This window comes from Halichoeres trimaculatus, unplaced genomic scaffold (assembly GCF_033239565.1).
Source record: "Halichoeres trimaculatus isolate MK-OKI-2021-1 unplaced genomic scaffold, fHalTri1.1 fHalTri1_scaffold_23, whole genome shotgun sequence".
Lineage (NCBI taxonomy): Eukaryota > Metazoa > Chordata > Actinopteri > Labriformes > Labridae > Halichoeres > Halichoeres trimaculatus.
The window spans coordinates 9,807,331-9,832,661 of NW_027437201.1; the positions used below are offsets into that span (position 1 = coordinate 9,807,331).

General features: G+C 41.3%; 2 protein-coding genes across 2 annotated transcripts in view; both read right to left on the bottom strand.

Annotated features, from left to right (window-relative positions):
• Nucleotides 1-7,807, bottom strand: epas1a (endothelial PAS domain protein 1a). Its single transcript, XM_074664028.1, has 9 exons — nt 7,539-7,807; nt 5,652-5,818; nt 3,726-3,973; nt 3,431-3,515; nt 3,217-3,317; nt 2,951-3,108; nt 1,503-1,609; nt 1,262-1,430; nt 1-138 (listed from the first exon to the last, which is right to left on the bottom strand). Exons 1-9 carry the CDS (start codon nt 7,562-7,564, stop codon nt 75-77), a joined length of 1,125 nt encoding a protein of 374 aa, XP_074520129.1. The 5' UTR covers nt 7,565-7,807; the 3' UTR covers nt 1-74.
• Nucleotides 7,808-7,919: 112 nt separating this feature from the next.
• prkcea (protein kinase C, epsilon a) overlaps nt 7,920-25,331 on the bottom strand; it is a 49,907-nt gene continuing 32,495 nt past the window's right edge. Inside the window, exons 3-15 of the mRNA XM_074664027.1 lie at nt 22,882-23,047; nt 22,759-22,793; nt 20,470-20,558; nt 20,169-20,298; nt 19,209-19,351; nt 17,279-17,381; nt 16,490-16,701; nt 16,191-16,364; nt 15,934-16,088; nt 15,503-15,641; nt 13,419-13,607; nt 12,237-12,383; nt 7,920-10,945 (exon numbers count right to left, since the gene is read on the bottom strand). Of these exons, the coding sequence (XP_074520128.1) occupies nt 10,796-10,945; nt 12,237-12,383; nt 13,419-13,607; nt 15,503-15,641; nt 15,934-16,088; nt 16,191-16,364; nt 16,490-16,701; nt 17,279-17,381; nt 19,209-19,351; nt 20,169-20,298; nt 20,470-20,558; nt 22,759-22,793; nt 22,882-23,047 (1,832 nt within the window). The 3' untranslated portion in view covers nt 7,920-10,795. The remainder of the gene's footprint in view (nt 10,946-12,236; nt 12,384-13,418; nt 13,608-15,502; nt 15,642-15,933; nt 16,089-16,190; nt 16,365-16,489; nt 16,702-17,278; nt 17,382-19,208; nt 19,352-20,168; nt 20,299-20,469; nt 20,559-22,758; nt 22,794-22,881; nt 23,048-25,331) is intronic.

The window sequence follows — 25,331 nt, forward strand, 5'->3', positions numbered from 1 at the left end:
TCTGATTATTCAATTGAAATGTGATTAAAAAGTGACAGAGGTAGAGAGGGTTGTTGGTTTTATAGACTCCAGCTTCAGCACTGATATGTGGGCACAGTCTGGTCCAGAGACAGCTGCAGGGACGGCTCCTCCACCCCGCTGAGAGACACACATGCACACAGGATTAAAACATTTATACATTTTCTGACACTTTAGATCAAATTCTTGTTTCCCATTTAACAAAGTAACCTGGTAAAGCCACTAGAAAAGTCATCGATTGATATCCCAGTCAGTGGGACTGTATTGTTTCCTGGTGGGTTGTAGAGACACAACAAACAATGAATCAGTTACTAAAAAACACAGCTGTACTTTAGGTTTAGTTGGGTTACAGTAAAGATAACTGGCTATTGTTCAGCATCAGACTGTTATGCCCCAATCCCACAAAGTGGTCCAGTTTGGATCAGCACAGTTTGGTACAGGTGGAATCGGTTAAGCCTGATCCTGTTTGCGTTTTTTACAGCCAACAGTGCCCTTCTTCATAGGCGTTGTGTCAGCCAGATGCCGATAGCTGCATCAGCCACGCATTAGCATGATGGCATAGTGCAACACAGTGTACCCCGCTAATAGATCCAACGAAGAAGAAAATCGCTGTTTCAAGACGCCATTTTCCAAACAAAAGCAAAGCTATCTTCACAAAGTGGACTGGAGATCTAAACATGGCAGGGTTATGTGTTTTTCTTTACTACCACTGCTGCACAGGAAGCGATGATTCTTTCAACCAATCAATGGACTGCAGTGCTTCTAGCTCCACCCGCTGGGGTGGAGGGGATGGGTATGTCAGGCACCTCAACAGAATAGTACCAAAAAGTGGTACAACACAGGTTGGTAGTTTGTGTAAAATGTGTGTCGTACTAAAAGGAATCGAACCGAACTGCTTGGTGGAAACAGGGCTGAAAGGGAACAGCTGGTGTGATGTCTGCCCTTTTTTTGTTGTTGTTTTTTTCTGAAATTTGACCAGGCAGTTTGGCTGAATGTGATTACGAGGGCATGTGTCCACTTACAGCATTTTTCATGCTATTAGCGCTTTTTTCCTACACAAAACAATGCAGTTTAGCGCTAGCTTTGACAAGGTCTTAGGAGCTGCTGTTGATGGACACAGGCCCTGATTCATCTCGAGGTTAAACATTAATGGACGTGTCATCTTACATATTCAGATTCTGTGATGCACTAGTTTAGTGTTTAACATTGTATGCAAGTAGTTTCAAATTGATCCTGCACATACCTGAGGACGTATGTTACACAGAGGATGCAGAGTGGGGGGCTGGTACCCGGCCTGGACCGAGAGGGTCTGGAGCTTGGGATGACGGCGCTGTGAGTCTCGACCCAGACGAAACCTCCACCTCTCACCAGCATCCTGTACTGCCCGCTGACCGACTGACTCTTAATACACACTGCAGAGACACAGGAAGGTGAGGCCTTATGGTTACAGATGTGTAATGTGTGTGTGTGTGTGTTAAACTCACAGTTGATGTGGTTTTTGGTCAGACAGTTGATGTCCATAGTGTGACAGAGGTCATAGATGGAGCGGCCCAGCAGCTCCTCTGCACGGTAACCCAGCAGATTGGTCACTCTGAGATAACACAGACAAAACAGTCTGGATTAAAACACTGCTTATAATCTGATCTGTTAACACCAACCAAGCTCAAATTAAACTGAGAGAGTTTGTTTTTTGGAACGAAACATGCTGATGACAGTGTGAGCGCTGTGCCAAGACCAGTTTTACTCACTCAGCAGTTTCTACAACCTCACACGTGTCTCAAATTGAAAAAGAGGAATAAGAAACAGGAAGAAAGCAGGAGTCATAGTTATGAATGACTTTCTCTGTCGTCTTTGTCACGCTAAATTAACCTGTTACAGCCTGCTCTTTACCCTACGAGTTCTTTAAAGATGCTTTGACAGTGTTAATTCACCTTATTTAACCCTTTAACTTTCACTCTGTCATATTCTGCAGAAGCTGCTGTCTGCATCAAGAGTCAGCTCAAAAAAATCCCTATCATCAGAAAACCCTTATTTCATCCTCTGTCTGGAACACCTTTTAGCTGCTGTCTCTTTAAGACCCCTTTCTCTACAAACCCCCTTCCCTCTGATTGGCCCGCTATGGGGAGACCTTGATGTTTGAGGCCCTCCCTTCCTTATGAGACGACAGCATTTTAGCAAGTCTCGTGAACATGTTTAAATATAGGTTAGCATTATAATCCGTGTATCGTTTGTTTAACTAATATTCAGTTATGAATCAAAAAACAAAACATTGAAAAACGGTCTGTTTCCCATTTTTTCCTGTTTGATATGAAAAAAAATAAATGAAAATCTGTTCTTCTTTTAATATTCCGTTTGTTTACATAGATCAAATTGAGGAAAGTTGAATTACAGGCCACGGGCTGATTTTGATTTTATTATTTCATTGCTCCGATCATCATGACCCGGAAGTTGAATCTTCTCCATAGAGAGCGTAGATGAAGCCGTATTGATGGTAGTTGCACACGTGATGATGGACAGCTGCGTTTTATTTAAAGGAGTCAAACAAGTGACTCTTAAGGATGACGACATGACAACCAAAAAATCATCAGGATCTTTCAGGTATGTTCATTTTCTTCTAAAAAAAGCCATATGATTCTCGTTGAGTTGTAACACATATGGCATATTTAAAAAGGAAATGAGTTCTTTCTAGCTGTGTCTCTTTTTGGCGCCCCCTGTGCACAAAATGATCATCCTCAAATCTGTGCACAGCATAAAAATAGTCTCATTTCTGATGGCCTTGTGTGTTTTTTAGGTTAAAAGGGGGAACCACTGTTAGTTTCAGTTTGTTTCATAACCAGCTAAAAACTCCTTACTGGAGCTTTAAAGCCACATCCAGCACACATGGTTTATCTCGTCTTTGAGTCAGTGTGTTGTCGAGCGTGCTTTAAATCACCTCTGGTCACAGTACGTGAACTTCATGTCCATTCTGTGCTGGCTGGTGAAGGTGTGTGTGCTGAGGAGTCTGTGTGAGAGCGGCAGAGGCTGGCAGGTCAGCAGCAGGCAGGAGGACGAGGTGATGCACGCCTTCGCTCGGCCCTGACAGTGAAGAACCTGCAACACCAGCAAGAGCGAAGAGTCAGGATGTTGAGGAAGGAGAGTCAAAAAAAAAAAAAAAAGAATTGTGAACTTTGGTTTCTTTATTTGATGTTTCTCACTAACCTTCCACGTAGCTGACTTAAGGTTGGTGCTTCTTCCTCTGTGTGTCAGAGCGCTTTTAATCCTCATGACAAAGTCCCTCTTTCCACCGCACCAAACCTCCCCTGAAAACACACACGTTGATGAGCAGCACAGACAAACCAGTGACAAACGTGCAAACAACAGCACACTAATACAGGCTGTTTCAGCTAACACACACACTCTCACACATACACACCTGTTGCTAGGCGTAGGTTATTTTTGATTTCTTCGTGGTCACAGGGGTGAGTAAACTCGAAAATGTTGTGTCCCATCAGCTCAGTCTGTCAGAGAGAAAAACGTTTTCACAATGAAAGCTTGAATCCTGCACATGCTTCATGACTCTTGTCACACGTACCTGTGTGTATGTGTGTATATGTGTGTGTGTGTGTGTGTGTGTGTGTGTGTGTGTGTGTGTGTGTGTGTGTGTGTGTGTGTGTGTGTGTGTGTGCGTGTGTGTGTGCGTGTGTGTGTGTGTATGTGTGTGTGTGTACCTGTGTTAATCCCATGTATTTGCTAACGTTGTGGGACAGGAAGATCATGTCTCCCTGTGAGGACAGAACCATCAGAAACCCCTCCAAGGTCCTCAGGTACATGTTGGTCTCCTCTGATGGCTCCGCATCTTCCTCTGCTCCTTTCTCCTCTTCGTCACACGCTCTGTCAGACTCCTGACACTCAGCTGAGCCGTTTGACTGTCCACATTTTACCGCTTTACCTCCCTCTGCTTTAATCCCAGGGTTCCCTTAGACAGAGAGGAAATCAGGAAGTTATTTCACAGAGTGAACAAAATCCTAAATCATTCCTTTCACTTTTCAATCATAATAAAAGAGATACAGGCACTGATTTAGACTTCTTCATTACAGAATGACATCTTTATTTTATTGACTTTAACTTTTTTTTTTTTTTACTTTATTTGGATCTTAATTCAAAAAGCTAAACGTTAATCGTACTTAAATCTCATACATTAAGACATCATATAAACTTTAACCTCTTATAATAAGAATTTATTTTACTTTACACTTGTAACAATTCAGTTTATTTCAACTTTATTTTTGTAACATGGTGACTTGATTTTGACTTTGATCTCATAAAATTCACATTTTATTCTAGCTTTACTGGCATACATTAGGATAAAAAAAACTATTAAAACTAACCATTTCCACTTTAATCTCACACATTACACATTTATCATATAACTGGACATTTCGTCATCCAAACAAATATTAAGACTGCAATTCAACTTTCATATAGTTATAAAAAGACTATTCATTTGAATATCATGAATTTTTTTTTAATTTTAATATAGTACGATTGATACCTTTTAAAATATCAAATCAAAACTAGTTTCTTAATTTACTATCGCAATGGTACAACTTCTTTTTTTTTTTTTACCATCATACCATTAAGACTCTTTTTTTATTTAAATATCATAACACAACAACTTCATGTATTTTCATATTGTAACATTACAACTTCTTTATTTAAATATAATATAATGACTCTTTTTCATTTGGATTTTTTAATATTACAACATCAAAAATTTTAATTTAAAAAATTGCTATGTCATGATTTTGTTTATATTTTTATGTGATCTTGGTACTATACCACTTTTGTATTTTGATTTCATAACATTACAACTTGATTTTTTACTTTAAACATGTAGCATTGCTCGATTTTCAACTCAAATATTTGTCACATTTTTACCTATTGTCTGTGAATCTCCTTTTTTTAATAAACGTATCTCTCACGTTGACGTTGACGGTGGTTTAAGTTTCAACTGTTGTGTGTGTAAGTGTGACAGTATGAAAGAAAATAATCTCTAATTTCAATTTTCATTAGCCTACTTCAAAATTCTAGGGGAACTGAAAAGACCATGTTGTGTTCTTCATTACTAACTCCACTAAAGACTCGTGTGTGTGTGTGTGTGTGTGTGTGTGTGTGTGTGTGTGTGTGTGTGTGTGTGTGTGTGTGTGAGAGTGTGTGTGTGTTCCAGGTGTCATTTCTCATGCTATCAAAGACTTCCTCTGTCTAACACTCAGCTCTATGGGTCTTGTAATTAACCACAACAAACCGCTGCTCTCCTTCCAGCTGACGGGACCCTGCGACAGACGAAGCTTCAGAATAATGTAACACAGACACTGCGTCACCTTTCAGAGGCTGAAACCTGCGAAGGCTGCTTTAGGAGACCGAGTGTGTGACTTCAGCACGTCGAAGTCTGTCTCATTTCGTTCTCCGGATGCAGACAACAAATGTATTTTACTTTACCAGGCTGTGGAGGATCCAGGAGCACTTTCGGAGGCCCCAAACAGTTGTTTCATTGCTTCAGTGTTCATCACCAAATGAATAAAACTATCACGTGCTTGGTTTTTAACACATCATTTGAACATGCTAGTCTTGTGTATGTGTGTCTGCTGTTGTACCTTTGAGCAGCGCGTGCATGCGTATGTAGCTGAGCGTCAGCCGGATGACGGACGGTTTGTCCAGGTGAGCTCTGACGGTCGGTTGGAGCGGCAGGAGGCGAGATAAGTCACTGAACACGTCTGACTCCACACGCCGTCTCCTCCTGGCTGCTTCACGGCTGATGGCCCTGCAGGGGTCAGAGGTCAGGACAGAAAACGCTAACTCCCGCCAACTTTCAGGTAACTTTCCAACTTGATTAAATTCATTACACTTTTTGAACACATTCGTCTGCACAGGTTGTTCTCTGTGTGGATTCATATCTCCCTTTTTCCCTTTTCACGTCCTGAAACCCACCATCAATGCTGCGTGGGAAAAAGTCTCACAAACATCTGTAACTGTGCAGGGGCCCGTTTCAGTCTGACCGCTCAGTGACTTTATGACTTCAGGTGAGAGGATGTAGAGATTTCTCAACATGTAAGGAAGTACGAGACACTGTGATGACGCTGGTGAGTTAGGAAACATTCAAAAAAGCTACTTTCACTTTTACAAAGAGCATGGAAAGCTTCAAAAATGACCCCGCTGAGCTGCATGGTTGAACTTATTCAATGAAAGGAAAAACTGCTGTCAGAGTGTACGACTCCTGCTTCCTTTGAGCGCTGATTCAAAGTAAGATTTATTGCAACCATTCACAAAAATACAGCAGTGAGTGTACCAATGGCAGAAACTAAAACAGAGAACAAGAAATAAAGAAAAAATAAAGATTTGAAGTTTAAATCTCAGATAAGATTTTAAACTTCCACACCAGAGCTCCTGAAATATTCAAGAGTGCATGAGACAAGTTTCCTTCACAAACTGACTTCACTTCAAGCTTCTGGGGATTAGTTTTGAACTTGCATGTCATATTTAAAAAGTGGGTTTTTTTGTGTGTTTCTTATTTATTTATTTATTTATTTTTAGATTAAAAATATTATTAAAGCTTGATGTAAAGTTTTCCTCAGGCTTCATGATGTAAAATTCAAATTGAAGTTTCAGCCGTCGGCTGTTGCCTGCTATAGAGAAAATTGGTCCCACTAGTTAAAATTTTATTGGAAAAAGTACTCAAACCTTTTCATATTTATTCATAATTTTGTTATTTTGACAGGTATTCTGGCGAACACAAATCAGAAGTTTGAGAATCTTCAATCATTTAAATCATGCAATAGGACGAGTGTAATTAAATGTAAAATACCAGAATTGAGACCAAAATGTTAGGATTTTAATGTGTGCAGTTTCAACCACAGTCTTGCTTCAGTTTCACAGTCAGTTTTAATCTGCAGGAAAACATAAAGTGTAAAAAGTCCAGAAGCATGAATGTTAAAGCAGGGCGTTGTAGTCCATGGGAATCATCCACATCCAAACAATCTAAGAAAAATAAAGTTTTCAAATTGATCAGCTCATGAAGAGTGCCAGATTTTCAAATTGTGATGTGATTTTTCAGTTTTTTGTGCAAGCTTGGAAGTGGGTTGCGCATACAAGGAGAAGCGGCCATTTCCAAAAAGACCAGTCTGCTGGTTTGAGAATTTTTTTATACCTTTCTCTAGATTTTACCATGCAATATGCATTCTTTAGATCACAAAACCTGCAGCTAAAAACAGATTTATCTGATTTTTTGCTGTTTGTGATTACCAGCATTTTCTTATTCAGTTGAAGGTCTTAATCTGATTTCATGAGCTTTCCTCCTAAGAAAAAAAGGTCAAAATGTTCATCTGTGGCAGAAGAGGCTGACCCACTTATTTACCTTCTTGGTGAGGGTTGCACAACTAGCAGGCAAAGAGAGGAAAGCATTGTGGTCTGGATGCCCAGAATGGCCTCACCACATGTAACTCCAGCCATTCAGACATTCTGTGATTAAAGCCTCGCAGCTTTACCTTCTCTTCTCCTTGTCAGCTGTCATCGTGTCCCACAGGCGTCTCTATCCGCTGTCATAGTGAAGCTGGCATCGGTAAAGAGAGACAGCAGGCGCTCACAGCACGGTGGGGAGCCTCCTTGCTACAATTTGCAGCATCACAGGTCGTCTAATTAATCAGGGAGGCAATCAGCGGCGCTGAAATGTCACCAGGCGAGTGATCCTCTGCAGAACAGAAGACATGACTCCACTGAGTGTCTCCTCCCATCTCCTCTGCATGCATCACCTAAAGGCCTCCAAAGTGATGATAGGTCAGCCTGCAAGGAAGAGCATTAACCCTCCCCTCCCTTCCTCATGTGCAAAAAAAAAGAGGTGATGCAGAAGAAAGAAAGAGGGCGTGATGTAGACAGCTCAGTGTTTTATTGGAATCAGAGCAGACAGGACTAGCCCGGCTGTTGCACTACATTTTGGCACAGAGTAAGATAGTGTGACCAGGAACAGCCCTACCCCTGGGTGCACAAAGCTTCACTACACACCGACTCTACTGCACACACAGCAACCAGCTCGCCTTCACAGGGATCTCTGTACAGTACACTCGACAACAGTCCTCCTCTGTGTGTGCATGTATGAGTGTGTCAAAGAGAGAGAAGAAGAAGAGAAGAGAGGAGGAGGAGGAGGAGTGTGTATGTGCTGCTCTGTGTGTGTGTGTGTGTTTGAAATGAGAGGTAATTCAGCTGCTGGTTTTCCACATTTTCTTTTTCACGTCCCCCGGCTGTAACAGATCTATGATAGTATAGTTATAGTTTTATACACAAATGTTTCCTCCAGATACACTTTACAATAATAATCATATTTATAATTAAAAAAAGAAAAGAGAGCCATAAGAAAGAGAAGCCATTCTTGAAAAAAAAAATTGTTTTGGCTGAGCGAGGCAGCTGCTGGAGGAGGAAGAGGAGGAGAAGGAGGAAAAGGGGAATTGGTGCTTTGGAGGAAAAGGAGAAGGGAGGGTGGGGGGGGCTCAAAACACTGATGGTAACTGTAGCAACTGAAATGCCGAAGAGAAAAAGTCACACACAGACAGAGGAAGGGGGACCGAAAAACAAAACCACGCATTCACATCACACGTACGAAAAATGTACATTCACGCCGGCAGACACTGAAACCAGCAGATGGTAGAAACTGCAGCACAGGTCGCCTGTAACACTTCTCCACCTCACATAATTAGTTCATTAGCCTGTAACACATGAGCGCCACATTCACTTTATGCACAACTGTACAAAAAGATGGACGACGTGACAGCTACCCAGAAAGTGAAGCCAAAAGGGGGTTATTGACTCCAGCTCATCTATGTTAACAGATGGGACATGGCTCACCTTTTAAAAACTAAACCACACCTTCAATGACTCTTTTCAGACGTGTTTTTTTAACAAGTTGATTTATGTTCAAATACATTTTTTACTGTTCTAATTTTTTAATTTTTTAAAAGCACCAATTTAAAATCATAAATATCATATTTACAATCAGATATCCTCATCAGGGATTCAGACCAGAACAATAGCCAATCAGGAAGCTAGCTGACTGAAAGGACAGGGAAGGAAAAACAGCGAATGCAACCGTTCCCGTGATAGAAAAGGCAAAGTGTGACGTTAGCTCGATGACCAAAAGAAGGAGCCACTTGTTAATCATACTGACAGCTAGCAACATTTAGCTTAGGACCTGGCATGGTGGTGCAGTGGTTAGCGCTGTTGTCTCACAGCAAGATGGTCACTGGTTCGAAGCCCTGTTGGTGGGCAAAGTGGGAGTGTGGAGTTTACATGGGTGGGTCCAGCTTCCTCCCACAAAAACATGCTCATCAGGTTAACTGGTGCTTCAGTTGGTGTGAGTGCAGACGTGGAAGCTTGTCAGTCTCTGTGTGTCGGCCCTGTGATTGACTAGCGACCCGTCCAGGGTGAACTCCGCCTTTCGCCCAGAGACAGCTGGGACAGGCTCCAGCCACCCGCGACCCTGAACACAATAAGCTGTAGGAGATGGATGGATGGATGGACTACCGCCTGGTTTCTGCTTCTGTATCCACTCCCATTCAGTCCTACTTATCACTCAGCAATATCTGCTATAGTTGTTGTAGGCAGTGTGATTTCTACGTTAGACTGATCACCTGTTTCTGATCCTGCTGCACTTTCTTCTGGCTTATCCCTGATTTATTACAAATCTGAGCATTATATGCCAAAGTGCACACTTACATTTTAGAGGCAAGCGCATTGGATCAGGCTTCTGCATTAAAACAGGAATACGTCGATAACGCGTAAGCAACAGCGTTGACACAGGTGTGAACAAGGCTCACCTTGTCGTCTGTAATTTTTTTTTTACTCTAAAATTGTGTTGGGCTCCAGGAGATTTTATGAGATTTCAAGTTTTGAAACTTAAGGACTCTAATTTGTAGATAGAATGGCCATGAGGTTGAGGTACTTAGACTTCACTTTTGTACGACAGGTGCGTCGTCCATCTTTATATACAATCAATGGGCACAAGACAGGAGGACTTGGAGTGTGCTGGAAGATGAGGGCAAAGATTTCAATCTTAAAACACATTTTGAGGAGAAAAAAAATAAAGACAAAAATTACACATGAACAAAAAACTGTAAAATATATCGATAGTCAGGGTATTGCACAAAGGGTATTTGGCCCTAACTGGTCCACGATAAGGACAGTAATAACACAGGTAGGGTGCTTGTCCATGCGCCACGACTCTCCTTTACTAGCTGACAACAGCAACACGACACGGCCACGCAACACAGGCTATATACAGGCCTCTGCACCCGACACACACCGTACAGTCCATGTGTGTGTGCCGGGGAGAGAAGCAATGCATGTGTGTGTATTTGGTTGTCTGAGCATGTGCAGTAAGCTTGTATGTAAGTAGACTGAAGTGTGTGTACATGTGTGTGTGTGTGGAAATCAGCATTTAAAGTGTGCACATAGACGTGAAGTTCTGTGTTTGAAAGAGAGCATGTGCAGGTGTGTGTATTCTTATTCATAGTCATATCCATAATAATAATAATAATAATAATAATAAACCCAGGCAACAAGAACAACACAATGCAAGTAAAGAAGATTCAAAAAGTAACAACAACCAATAGCTTCAAAGTAAAGGAGTGACTGTGTTTGTGTGTGTGTGTTTCAGATATGTGTGCGTACATGTGCCAGGTTTAGTGTGGTTGGATAGGTGTGTGTCTTTCTGAATGTTTGTGTGTATATGTATGTTTTACTGTGTGTGTGTGTGTTAGGTCTGCGTCTCCTCAGGGGCGCAGTAGGAGAAGTCTTTGAACTCCTCCTGGTTGATCTGTCGGATGATGGCCTCGTCTGTGGGCGTCAACACCGGGTCCTCCTTGGTGAAGTCCTGGTCGAAGTTATTCACGTCTCGCTTGGTCTTCTGCAGAGGCACACACACACACACACACACACACACACACAAAGGAGGAGGAAGTGTCAGAGGCAGCAGTCAAACTTCCATATGAGTTTTTTTAGAGTGACACTAGAGCGACACCTTCTGACCACTGAGACTCATTGCCTTGCCTTGTTTTCAGAAAAATTACTGCCGTAAGAAGATAATTCGCAGGATAGATATTCATTTTTCTCATGAACTGTGTTTTCTTTTATAATCCACAACATCTTTTGAATCTATTTGGACCTCTCTATTGTGAAAATTTGCTCTCTTGGATTTTTTTTTGCACATCTATCAGGATGTTTCTATCTGTATTTTGTATCTACTACTACTCTAAGATATTTACATGGATACTGTGCTGGAATGTTCATTAATATGTACCGTCCCTTTAAATAAATTAAATAAAATCAATAAAATGATTTTTTTAAATTTTTAATTTAGTGAAATTTCAAAATGTGATTGAGACTTTTTTTTTAATAGTTTTTCGTGTTTATTGTTACATTGCTCCCCAAAATAAAGGTGCTTTGTAACCAGAAGGTCCAGAAAACTTTTAGTTCCTGGTAAAATACTCCCAGGAACTAGGGGAGAGCGGGGTCAGTTGTCACAATGTGTCAGAGTGTCTTTGATAGTTAATTATCTCTTCATTACAATGAAAAGGAAAAAAGAGATGGACACACATTTCAAGCCAAAACTTTAAGCTTTAATTTAATGTAGGAATAATTATTAAAAGCTGTTTTGATGATGAGAAATTCACACTAGGGTAAAAAGTGTGACAGCCATCCCTGTTCTCCACTACATGGTTCCTGTGGCACATTATTTGACGCCACTTCCACCAAAGACCAAAGACCCGGGTGGATCATGCAAATAAGGCCAGTGACATGGGGACAAAATAAAGTAATTGCAATACACTGACACACCAGTAGGGGGCAGTGAGACAATGACCAAGTTTAATGGTTTCTGAGCTGATCTGCCACAAGGAGACCTTTCTTCACATAAACTGATTAATTAAATAAACAAAAGTCTCGAAGGCTGTTGTTGTAGTTTAATCTTTTATAATTTTAAACTGTTCTGGATGTTTTTGACGTGACGATCAAAAAGTGAGTGGATTCTATTCACAGCGCCACAATGTCACGTGTGTTTTTTTTTTTTTTCCTTTGACTGTTTTTATGGATTCAGACTCCCTAAATCTCAGTGAAAGACAAAAGAAGTAAAGAAAAGCACATGAACAGAACTGTTTGAACGAAAATGTATATGTTGTGCGTGTGTGTGTGTGTCTTACAATCCTAGGTTTGAAGGGTGGTTTGACTTTCCTCTGCTCCAGCAGCACCCAGTCGATCTCTCTGAAGAAGGCGTGCGTTTTGATGGCCTCCTCGCAGCCCTGGCTCACTACGCAGCCCAGACGCTTCGCTGGGTTCTTTGTCATGAACTACACACACACACACACACACACACACACACACACACACACACACACACACCAAATTTCAAACGCTGCCCCTTTTGAGACACTTAGCTGTGGTTTGATCCATAAAAACGATGAGGACAGAAGCAGAACGAGAGCATCGGTGCGCTAATAATAGCTCAGAAGCATTAGCGCCCGTGTGGATGGTACAAACAAAGAGTGGCGAAGCGATGAAACGGGTCAGCACAGAGCTGCTGGTTTCACTTTCTGCGGCTGAAAAGCTGTGTCTCTTTAGCTCTGTTGTGTGTTGGGTTTTAGAAGAGCACTTTGTGGTTTTATGATCATGTTGTTACTCTGACCTCTCTGACAGACTTTTTCATTCCTCTCTGTATCACAGCAAATCATAACACCTCTGTGATAAGAGCACTTGAGCTGTTTGCGTGCAGGCCTGAGGTTAGAAACATGAATGATAGTGAGAAAACAGTGAATACAAGAACACTACAAATGTTCAGTTTGGGCTTTAAAACCTCGTAGCATCAGCTTTTAAAGAAAGCTGTTCTGACATCAGTTTAACAAAAACATTAAAATCCAGCCTTAAATCTGAGCCACAGTTCGTGCCTCTTGTTTATTACATAATGACATGCAACAGGACAGAGCGACCAATTAAATGGTTTGAAACCAGGAGTCCAGGGCACTTAAACTAATTCCTGTTAGAAACATTATTTTAAGAATCTTTAACAGATCTGAGCCAAACGTTAAGAGTAGATATATTTTCCATTCTGATATGACTCCCTCTGATATTAAATTGTTAAACTTAGCTATACTCTATGTTGAAGCCTGTTAGTATTTCTACAACTAAATGTGAAAAAAAGACAAATTATTTCTGATTTTTCAGTGAGCGCTGACTGTGTTGTATCTTATTGTGTGGGAATGGGTTGTGATTTCTCCAGTTTCCAAAATCCACGTGAGTATAATCTGTAAAAGTTTGTCTCCCTTTTCTTCACAGCCTCTAGCTTCCTGTGATCTAACCAGCTGACGGTGTGGAGAGACGACACGCACCGCTCTGAGGATGGAGACAGCCTCCTTGCTGAGCCACACGGGGTAGAGCACATCGTCGTGGAGGATGGACTCGAACAAGTCATCTTCGTTATCGGCTTCAAACGGAGGCTGACCGGCCATCATCTCATACATCAGCACCCCGAGGGCCCACCAGTCCACAGAGGCTCCGTACTCCAGCTCCTGCAGGATCTGGATCCAAAAACATGACATCATTCAAAGATGAAGGACAGACGCACCAAATGTCACCTGTGCTGAATGATTCAGAGGGGGAAAGAGTTTATACACATTAGGCTCAATGTTTTTAATGAAATTAATAAAGTAGAATGGAAAACATATTCAGTGACTTTTAGACATTTAAGTGAATAAAAAAGTAATATTTGATCACATTAGAAATAAGCCCGACTACTTCAGCTTTAGGAGTCAGAAATAAGGGATAATAAAAATCGATATGAGTGGACAGAGGAACTATTATGTGTTTTCAAACTGAAACCAACCTGGTTTTTGGATCAAATCAGAGTTTAGTCACAAAATTAAAAGTATAAAATCCCTCAGACTGTAAATTCACAGATTGAACCTGATGTTAAATCAACAGAGGTGCAATGGCTCCCAAGTTTCCTCAGAAAGTAAAGGCTGGTGAGGTGAGGACTTAAACAGTACGATCTCTGTCGATGATTGATGTAGGGTCAGCCTTAAAGCACAATCTATACACACATTTTAAATTAATTCAATACAAGTGGCTGATATGGACCTATATAAAACCAGTTCTGTTTAACAAATTTGATCCCAATATCCCAGAGACAGTGTATGTATGAAACCTGAAGCTAATGGTACTCCTGTTACTGTCTTTGGGGCTGGTTTGGGGGATTTTTTTGATTATTTCTAGACAAAGAGAAAGTCATGGATACCGTCTTGCCTCAAAAGCATCTTTACATGCTTTTATTTATATTTAGTAAGTGCTTATATTGCTTCATTTTTTGTTAAAAAAAAGACTGGTTTGTCATGATTTATTGGTTCACCTCTTGAAAGACTGAGAAGCCCTGTCTCAAGCAATTGTAGTATTTTATAAGAACTGTACAAGGAAAAAAATACACTGTTGTTATGCTGCTGTCTTGTACATTACTTAACTTTTGTAAGTTATTTAGTTGTTTTTTTTTCTCTTTTTTTCTTTTTGTTGTTTACTATTGTTCTAATTAGTGTAACATGTTAAAAAATATATATACATACATTTTTGTGGAAAAAGTTAATTAAAAAATTTGAAAAATATAATCATATATCAAAAAAAAAGCATCCCACATTTCTACTGTGTCGGCTCTAATAGGGGATAAATTAGTAGTTTCTTGCGCTCTTGTGTTAAATGACACAAAATATTATTAAAACTATTCAGTCCTGAAAACAAGAAGTGTAACTATGTACACCTGGACTTTTCTAAAGATATGATGTTTTGTATTTAGAGAGGAAAGGCTGATGGATGCAGAGAGTGTAGAGCAGTGGTAAAAAAAAAAAAATGTTTTACAACCATACCGGTAGTGAAATGTATTGTGCTGGTAGGTGTTGTACCACTTAGTTTGGTTTCTTAGCCTGCTTGTTTTCTGGTTTTCACAGTGAAGTTAATGAGAGAGAGCTGCAAGCAGTAGCGTCTACAAGAAAGTGAACATTTCATGGTCTTTTTTTCTGGGAAAAACCTGAAAAGGGTTATTTAGTTATTATTTATTTCATAAATAGTGTTATATTTTGCATTAATAGTGTTGTTATTTATTTTCAGATTTTTTTCCTGTCAAGATCCCAGAAAGGGTTTTTAATATTTGGTTTTGTGTGGCTTTCTGGGAAACAATAATTTTTTTACGTTTGGACACCTCTGCGATCGTCATACATCTTTTTACAAACTGACCCTGGACCCCCATCAGAGAAGGGAAAAGTTGTTCGGCCCTGACGGGAAAAAGTTTGGGGACCCCTGATGTAGAGTAAAATACAGGAAAGGGGCCACAGGTTAGACTCAAACCTATTCTGTATGTTTGAGGGTTACATCCTCTGTACACGGAGCACATGACCAGCGCCCCATGAAGCAGAATTTTTACCCCGCTCACCTCAGGGGCGATGTAGTCGGGCGTGCCGCAGAACGTGGTGGTGGTCACCCCGTTCATGATGCCCTCTTTGCACATCCCAAAGTCGGCCAGCTTACAGTGTCCCTCTGCGTCCAACAGGATGTTATCCAGCTTCAGATCCCTGAGGGACAAAGACACAGAGGGAGGGAGGGAGTCAGTACCATCTGGTTTCCACAACAGTTGGTCTCACTGGGAGAAGTTAGCATGCAACGTAAAAAAAAAAAAAAAGTTGAGAATCTCAGCACAATGCAACTCAAGTGTGAAACATGTTGTCAAACACCTTCTGGTATGTTCTCAGGCAGATATCCATTCGTTAGATTCCCCAGGAGCTCCTGATTACTTTGTTACAGCATCGACTTGTCTGGATGGTCAGCTGTGATTGGACAATGTAAAAACGGGGAGGTGTCGCTCACCTGTAAATGACGCCGTTACGGTGCAGGAACATGAGGGCCGAGGTGACTTCAGCGGCGTAAAAACGAGAGCGCGGCTCATCGAACTTCCTCGACCGCTGAATCTGGAACATCAGGTCTCCTCCATTCACGTACTCCATGACAAAAAACAAACGATCCTGAAGGAGCACAGACAGAGAGCAGGATATAAGATGGAGACAGCCCAGGGAGGATCTATCTCATCAATGTGTGTGTGTGTGTGTGCAGGCAGTCAGTCGTACCCGTGTCTGGAAGCAGCAGTACAGTTGGGTGAGGTAGGGGTGTCGGCGGGCGAGGGCCAGGATGCGTTTCTCCGTCATGGTGCAGTCCACGTCGTCATCCTGCAGGATCACGTCCTTCTTTAAAACTTTGACGGCGTAAACATCCTCTGTGCCCTTTAGCTCCGCCAGCATCACCTGGTGGACGAGGAAGAGCAGAAGAAAGATCAGACATCACCTGATTACCTGATGGTCACAGAAAATAAGAAACCAGTATGTGGAGCGGTTCCATTAAGACCATAACATCACAAACATCGTCCCACCTTTCCAAAGCTGCCTTTCCCGAGAACTTTGATGAAGTTGAAGTCTTTGAGGCTCCTCCTCTGGATCTGCCCATTCTCCCTGCCCGCCGAGGAAGAGGATGAAGAGGAAGAGGAGGTTGTGGAGGAGGAGGAAGAGGAGGAAGAGGAGGAGTGCTGTGGTCCCTGCTGGTCGAGTGACAGCGCGTGCTGCAGGCGGTCTAACTCTGCCAAGTCTGTGGGCGTCATCGGAAAGCACATCAGACTCTCAGTAAAAACAGGCTGAGTGTCCTTTTTACCATCAGCTCGTTATGTGAAAAAAAGATGATTTTTAGAAACGTTGCTCATTTAATAACTTTCACATAAACTTTAAAAATGATGAGCACATCCTCAGTTAAATGCGGGATGACTCAGTCGAACGTATCCGCAGTCAGGGTGATTAAAAAGCAGCAGTGACTGCTGTTTCCGTCATCAGCGTTTTGCACAATTAAGACAAACGGGATTTCTTCCACACACACAGAAAGTTAACTTTTGTTTCTCAGCTTGCAAAGTGTGAGAGGACGATGACTAACTGTGACGACCAAATGGTGGTAGGCGGTGGGAGATAGGATGAGTTTAGCCTTACATATACAAAGACAAAAAGACTTTCACAAGTCCGCTTTGAAAAGGAGAAACAATGTTCATCCTGAACAGAAAGAGGGCCTCTTACTGTTAAAACGCTGCTAAGAATGCACCTAACAGGGAATCAAAATGTGTCTGTTTGTGTCAGATCTGTGTTTCTGATAGGGTGTGTGTGTGTGTTTTCAGTGTTACCCTGCTGTGAGGGGGAGGTGGGGACAGCTGGCTGGCTGAAGCTGTTCTCCTCGGTCTGAGTGAGCTCAGGAGGAGACTGAGGAACGTCCTGCCCGGGAGTCAGCTGGAGAGACACAGAGAGAGATGACATGACAGTTTCTGGAAGTTTCACTTTCACATTTTTTTCTAAGTTATATTTTGGGCTGTTACACCTTTATTCAAAGAGGAGAGAGTAGAAAACCAGGAGAAACAGAGAGAGATGAGAGAAAGGGAGTAATGAGGGAGTAATTTATCCACCTGCTTCATGAGCGCACCTACTAATGAGTATACCACACCTGCACACGCACTTCAATAATTTGTTTAAAGGGACTGTGAGATATGCCTGATCATAATCCACAAATCAAAATGAGATTATCAGCACCAATATAGGTTATTACTAAATGCTACTTCTTAGCTTCCCGATCCAGGACCGGATTGATTTACAGCTCGTCTAAGTCTCTATAGCCACAGTTACATGAGGAGTTTTACGTCTTTCTGAATGACTTTTCCAAAAACAATGGTAAACATGGAATCTCTGGTCTACGTGTGTCTACGTAATCAAACAGAATAGTCAATAGGGCATGCGCAGAAAAACGTAAACATCGCATGATTTATCAAAGACGGAGGACGACAGTTTTTTTTATCACGGTATTGCAATACTCAGCATTGCAAGTTTTTCGTCCGTCCAGTCTTGAAATTATGTTCAGTACATCGAAGTTTGGATCAAAAGCAAACTTTCTTCCAGTGCTGACTGCTCTCCGCCATTTTTAAAATTGAGGAGCGTCTCTAGTTGCGTCTTAGGTCATATCTGAGCATGCGCTGAAAGAACACATCCTGACAACTTTCCATTTGAGTGGATACGTAATACCTCAATTAGTTGGGGGAAAGGAATATTCCCCCCCTGTGAAACCGATTAAATTTCCATTCGGATTGGCACTTTTCTTTCACGATGAGGTGTAAACAAAGGTTAAACTCTTTCTGTTTGAGCAAATAAACCAAATGCAAGCGGAATATTTGGGTCCATGTATACGTGGCTTATGACAACATCACGCCGGCTGATGAAGTTTAGCAGGGAGAAGAGAAATCTGTGTTTTCTCTGCTGTGATTTATTTTGTAGCCGACACTGTAGCCTGACTGTCAGACAGTAAAAGGACAGAAGAGCAGAAGAAAGATAAACGGGAAAGTGATATAGCCCCAGCTAAAACACAAGCTAAAGGCTAAAACATGAGCTAAAGGACAGAGGAGCAAAAGAAAGCTTAACAGGAGAGTGATACAGCCTGAGCTAAAGGCTAACACAGGGGCTAAACTGTTTGTGCTAATGTTCATTCCAACCCACAGTCAGCAGTTATTCTGCAGTGGTCTGTTCAAACTTGAGAGTCTATCAATAAAATGAAGAGTGAGGTTACGTTAGCTGTGCTTGGTAGATGACTGGCAGGACATCAAGGATTAATTTAGATTACACATTAGACATGTGACAGAGCACTCGGCTGCCAGTAGCGCCTAATATATCTGGCTACTCAATTACAGTACAAACTGACAAAGTTTGCTTGTTGTCACATTTCAAAGTTGTTTTGACCAAAGAAAATTAGTTTTTGGAAAAAAAGATCTAATCTGCTTTTTGAAGAGTCACATCTTCACGACAGTGTGCAGATGACTCCAGCCAAAGGTGTCGCTGCAATCCACTTCAAACAGACAGTCCTCACAGTCCCTTAAAGCCATAACATGGGGAGTTGGTTTTTGCTAGAAGTGTAACTTTATCATTTGGATGAAGCAGTTAATGCACAGAGCTGATGGAGGTCAGGATATCGGAGAGATACAGATTCAAAAGCTCAAATGCTTCAGTAATGAAATTTAGTCCTCAATGAATCAGTACACCCTGATACACAGCGCCTCACTGAGATTTGTTCGTTACCTTCCTCCTCCGCTGTGCAGTGTTGGAGATCTTGTCAGGCGTGACTCCCAGGTCGGACAGGACCTTAGCGATACCTCGGGCGTCCACGCCACAGTTTGGAGCTACATTGGTCTCACATCGCCTGTGCACATTCATCTTACAAACTGTGGAAGAAAAACAGCACGAGAAGGAGGTTTAGGTGAGTCCCAGACAAGATTTCTAATGTTTGTTTCCAGAGTTCAGGAAATGTCATTCTAAAGGTTTTCTTCATCTTTCTGTGGCCCTTTGTGAAATGGGAAATATATGCATACATATATATCAGTTTTAATCGGGGAAAAAAACTGTAAAAACTGTTAAATATCTCTAAAAGTGGGGTAGAAATGTGAAAAATACAAGCAAACTCATCCTGAACATGTTGAATAGTTTGAAATTTAAATGGTGAAAATTGCTTAAATTTTTCTACGTAATGACACAAGATAATGAAATGCAAAAGCCAAAGGGTAGCACAATTATTTATTTATTATTTTCTATCGCTTGGTTAGAGGAAAAAAAAGCTTGACTTAAAAAACAACAAACAAACCACAGATGATGATGATGACAGACTGGCTTACACAACCGTTTTATAGTTTTAAAAGTTTAAATGTTCAAAGGTTGCACTAATTGTGTGATATTTTAATCTGAAATTACAATAATCAAGTTGTTTGAAAAAATCACAGGAATCATCACTTCTTGTTTGGCCTTTTTGAAAACTTCTTTTGAACTCGTTCCTGATTCTTCTTTTAGTGTCTGACTTGAAAATGTCATTTACCAATTTACTGAGCCTGAGGAAAAGGCTTTTTATGAAATTAATTGACATTTACTGAAGCTTTTTTTGTTCACACTTCGATTTAAAATTCAGGAACATGTTGTTTCAGCTACAAAAAGGAAAAAAAAAGATCCTCTAAATCCACATCTGTGATTTCCCACTGCCCGTGAACTCACCTTTGCACTGCAGGCCCTGCCTCATGAGCCCCCACAGCAGGGAGCCGCAGTGGTCGCAGAAGGTCGGGACCTTGTAGTTGTGAATACTGAACTTATGGGGCATGTTAACACTGAACCGCTGTGAACCCACCTACAGAGGGAGACACACACAACACACACATACACCTCTGTGTTACAAAAAGGTCAGTGTGGCATTATGAGGGGCATAATGCATGTATCTGGGTGTTGGCACAGAGTCCACCTGTTGTGTCCATTCAGGAAGTGTAACATCATAAGCAGCATCTTTTAGGAGTGAGCTCACCTCCTCAGGTGTGTCCTCCTGCTTCTTCATCCCGGCACACTTGGTGATGATGAGCTCATGGCAGCGCTTGTGGACCACACACGTACACACTGGAGGAACAGCAGCAATACACACATTATGAATTCATATATTTAGAGTAAACAGTTTGATTCCAGATGAAGAAATGCAACATTTGTACCACGTTCCTGACAGACGAGGAGGAATAAATGTGACTTTATCCCTGACGCTCTGATGCTGCAGGCAGCGACGCATCGATTTGATACACTGATTTAATACCCGAGCCGCTGCGACCTTATTAAAGGGGTCTGCTGTCAGCCAAATGGGACTGACCCACATTAAACATCAATATAATAATGTCCCAAAACTTTTTTAACAAAACACGTTCAAGAGATCAAGAAAGGGTCGTGTACTTGGCATGATACAGTGATGTAACCAAGGTTAAATCAGAAATGAGAGTGAAGACATCAGACTTAAATAATAGAAACTTTTAAATCAAAGACTAAAAGTGAACAAATCAATTTAATGAATAACTTTCTAACATCATAAAGATCTTGGAATATTGCACAGTCAGTGCTTTACAATCTGCAGAACCTGAACTCATCTCTATTTAATCAACTGTATCCAAACCAGTGGCGACTGCCCTAAGACTGCAAAGGAAGCTCAGCTTCCCCTAAAATGTCTCCAAAAAGTGGTGATATGTTCTGCTGTGTGTACATTTCATTGACGTAATATGCACTACAATTCCTTCATCTTTTGTTCAGAATCAGCTCCTATCACAGGTAACTGGCTCGACCTCCTTCTCATTCATCCCCGCAGACTCTCAGCGCTTTAACACAGTCGGACGCTCAGCGTCTTCTGACTTCAGCGGGGAAGCGTAGAGTGGGTTGTTCCACTGTGGAAACTGGACGGTCATTGGATAAACGCTGGGCTTTGTCCCACCCTCGGACGCTCAGCATCTCTGGGGGTCTATGAGGCAGTGGGCTGGCCTGGACGCTGGGCTTCTGCATGATGATTGGATGATCTGTCTGAGGCTGAATCCCTTTTCGATTTACAGTGAAATGAGCCAGTCAGCAATCTTGAAGTATAACCCTCTACCGGAGCATCTTCTCAGTTTTACAGCCAGCTTTTCTGGACTGATCTGAAGGTTTTATCGATCCCCAGCAAGTTTACCTTTCTTAAATACGACGAGTGTTGTGTTTAAAGATTCTCTCTCTTTTCACCAATAAGCAGCTACAGTTACAGCTGCGGAGCTTCTCCTCCTGTCACTCACACTTACAGCCTGTCGTAGTCTCAGGTAGCAGCTCCAGCTGCTAACAAGCTGGAACGGAGGGTAGAATTTACATTTAAATAAATAAACAAATTTATGATGTAGGCTGGGTAAAAATAAGCTTCCCTTCCTTGACCGACCAGCAGCCGCCACTGATCCAAACACAACTTGAGCCAGCAGCCACAGGCCTCTGTCTGCATCTACAGATGATGCATTCAGGTGCACAGTATTCAGGGTGGGGCTTTAGTGCGTTCAGTAACTGTATAAAAAACTGTCTCAATCTGATTTCGTGCAGAACTTATGATATTAAACAGTGAAGGGGTCTGCACTTGTGGGCTCGTGTCATTTAAGGTACACATGAGAAATAAAAGAATCCAAGAAGTCCAGTTGGGGTAACAGATGAATGCATTTAAAGACTTATCAGCGGCCAAAACATTACACAACAGGGCGTCACAGATGGGATTTTAGAACTCTGGGAAGTTATCACGGCAGCAGCTATCTAATCTTTTGATGCAGTCATCGCTGGTAACTGCAGAAAGACAACACTCACGTTACAAAGACGTATACCAGGAATCTATTTTCTCATATATGTCTAATTTTTTTTTGGCAGAGTGAAATAAAACTCCTACTCTCTAACACACCCAGAGTCAGGAACGTCCTGTATCTGCACTGAGTGTACAATGAATTCAGCAGAACCATTCACTATCAGTCTAAGAGCAAGCTATGAAACATGAGTTATTTCCTTATTAGTGTGAGTTTATGTTAAGAAATCATCGCTCCATTTGTAATTCAGAGTGACAGAAACAGAGCTGCTTTATTCAGTATCGCTGGTTATTGTTGGATGCAGCTCTATTTTAGTGGGTGTTGGAGTCTTGTAGTTTATCTTTGGCTGTGCCTGACGGTGGCTCCAGACCAAATCACAGCTGTCATTCAGCAGCATGTAATCCCTCCTGCGTTCTTTAATAAAACATGATGTGCAGAGTAAGTGGAGAAATTGGAAGCCGACAGTGAAAAGTACTCACCCTGACACTGGTATCCCTGCTTCCCGAGCACACCCCTATCAGATCACAGGACAGAGGAGTCAGCGATTACAACACGTTGCTCTAATATCAGTTCATGTATGAGTGTCTGAGTCTTTCTCCTACCAGATGAAGTCTCTGCAGTGCGAGCAGTAGGTGGGCTGTCTCAGGTAGGTGGCCATGAACTTGTGTCCATTGACTTGATGGACACGTCTTCTGACGGCGCCCTGTCGCCGGCGGGGACCGATCCGCTCTCGGAACACCCGTTCTTCATTGTCATTGGTTCCTGAAGCTGAAGAGTACAAAGAAAAACATCAATAAACAATAATCAGATTTGTTGTGCCAACCAGAGCCTGGGTTGATGGAAACAGGGCGTGTTGTCGCCACAAAAGCCCTCGTTGGAATAACCATTGGATAGTTCTCTGTGGCCATCAGTGATCGCCGTGGAGCGTTGTTATACACTGATATCTAACAGTTGCCATCCAACCCTGGTTTACTCAGCCAGGCACAGGACAGGAGTTACAGATAAAATGTGTTTTTTAGTCATGATGACACAAGTGATGATGATTGGTTGATGGTAGAGTATAATTTCATGGTCAGCCAATCAGAGCCAGACTTCAGGTGGATGGGCAGGTTGTTGTTAAAACCTCAACACGCTGCAAACAGCCACATGAGAACTGGAGGCAACAATGGTGAGGCCGGAGTGGTCTGTTGAGTTAAAACTACTGTTTCAGGATAGAAGTACAGGAACTACCTCAGCGTCTTAGGTGTATAAGGTGAAAACACAGAAGTTGTGTACGTTATGTCCCAGAGCAAAAGCCACCGAGAAATCTGAAACCTTTAACATATTTGAAGATTTTTCAAAAAAGCAACACAATGATTACTTTCCCTGATAACTAACTACATTCATGAAGGAGTGATTCAATTGCTAATTTAATTACTTTTGGGGAAAAAAAACAATAACTAAAACTAATGACTTCTTTAAAGTCATTTTCCTAACACTACGTTTGACAACAACCTCTCTCTTCTCCATCTTTCAACCAATGCATTTCACACAGACATCCCCTAAACACAAAAACACATGAAGCTCTAGGGATGAGTAATGATAAGATTTTATTTATACAAATACTTTTATCAATTCTGCTTACACTCCAATTCTTTATCAATTCCCTCATCAATTCCTCCAATGAATTGTCTCTGTACAAAAAGTAGCTTTACAGGTTTCTGTGTCGACAACATTTAATCGAGTTTATGAGTAAAATAATATAAAATTGACCACTGGATCTGGATTTTTCTGAACATAATAAAAAAAAAAAAAAAAAACACACCTCATGTATCACTAGCTGGGTTTCCATTACACCTTGAATTGCACAAAACCTAAATATCGCAATAAAGAAATAGTTATTGAAACACCACAGTTTCAAAAAACCTCTTTAATTTCAATAAAAAGTTTTTACGCACTCATGGGGTGGTTTTTCAGACATTTCGATACTGAACTTTGTCGCAAAAGTGCAATAGAAACACCTTTTCTGCGCGTTGTCAGAACAACGCTCCTCCCTCACCTCCTCGTACGTGTCCACTGCCACACAAACAGACTCCAGCGTTCATATTTTATCAGCTCTGCTCTTATTTATATGTTCAATGCAGGGTCAGGGTTGTTTGTGTTTTTGACCGACACTTGCGAAGAAATCAGGACGGCTGTGAGCCGGTCAGAGTCAGAGAGCAGCAGGAGGAAGGGGCGGAGATGTGTGTGTGTGTGTGTGTGTGTGAGTGAGAGTATGTGAGCTGGAGATGATGAGTTTCATTCAGTGTTTTGTTCGTGCCTGTTTTGAGTTAGCGTGATCACTGCCGACAGTTTGAGCAGTGAATAAAAACACTAATGTTCAAGAATCGGCATCATCAGCAGTGCAGCGTCTGGACGGACATTATGTTTTACTTTACTCAGGTTGTGCCCAATTCTGGTCGTAATGGAAACACCCGCAAGGCGAAATTGTTCTTTATCGAAACTTCTGAAATATCGCTTTTATTTTGCAAAAAAGTGTAATGGAAACCCAGCTATTGATGTGCTGTTTTGTTATGTTGACTGAAATAGGCCATCTAGTGTCTTGAAGTGGTTAAAACAATAGTTTGAGTTGTTAAGGACATTGAGCCTGTAGGTCTCCTCTCTTTTATTGTGCCTGTCAATATAGAGTTGTCAGCATTGTTTACAAAGAGTAACTGTAAAATATTTTTTCTGATAAAAGTTGAAATTCTGTTGTAAAACCAAAGTTATATTGATGTATGCTAACCACTAGCAGTATACATACATTAGCATCAAGCTAGTGTTTTTTTCTATTCTGTATGACATATTGAATGTGTTAAATATGAATCTCTTTTCAACAAGTAATTTAAATTTCTTTGTGTTCAGTTTTTCAGTAAAACTTCCAGCATAAAATCTTGAATCAGAGTTTTCTTGTTAAACTGTTACATAGTCAGTTTAAGGTCTGGTAGCTCCCGTGTAAGGTAAAGAATCGATAAGGGAATCATTTAGCATAAATGATGTCAATGGATTAAATCATTTCTTGTTGAGTCTTGAC

Coding starts and splice junctions, on each gene's coding strand:
- epas1a (XM_074664028.1), bottom strand. CDS start 7,564: ATGACAGCTGACAAGGAGAAGAGAAG. Junction 5,819..7,538: donor GCTGACAAGGAGAAGAGAAG/GTAAAGCTGCGA, acceptor TGACCCCTGCAG/GGCCATCAGCCGTGAAGCAG. Junction 3,109..3,216: donor TTAAGTCAGCTACGTGGAAG/GTTAGTGAGAAA, acceptor CTGGTGTTGCAG/GTTCTTCACTGTCAGGGCCG.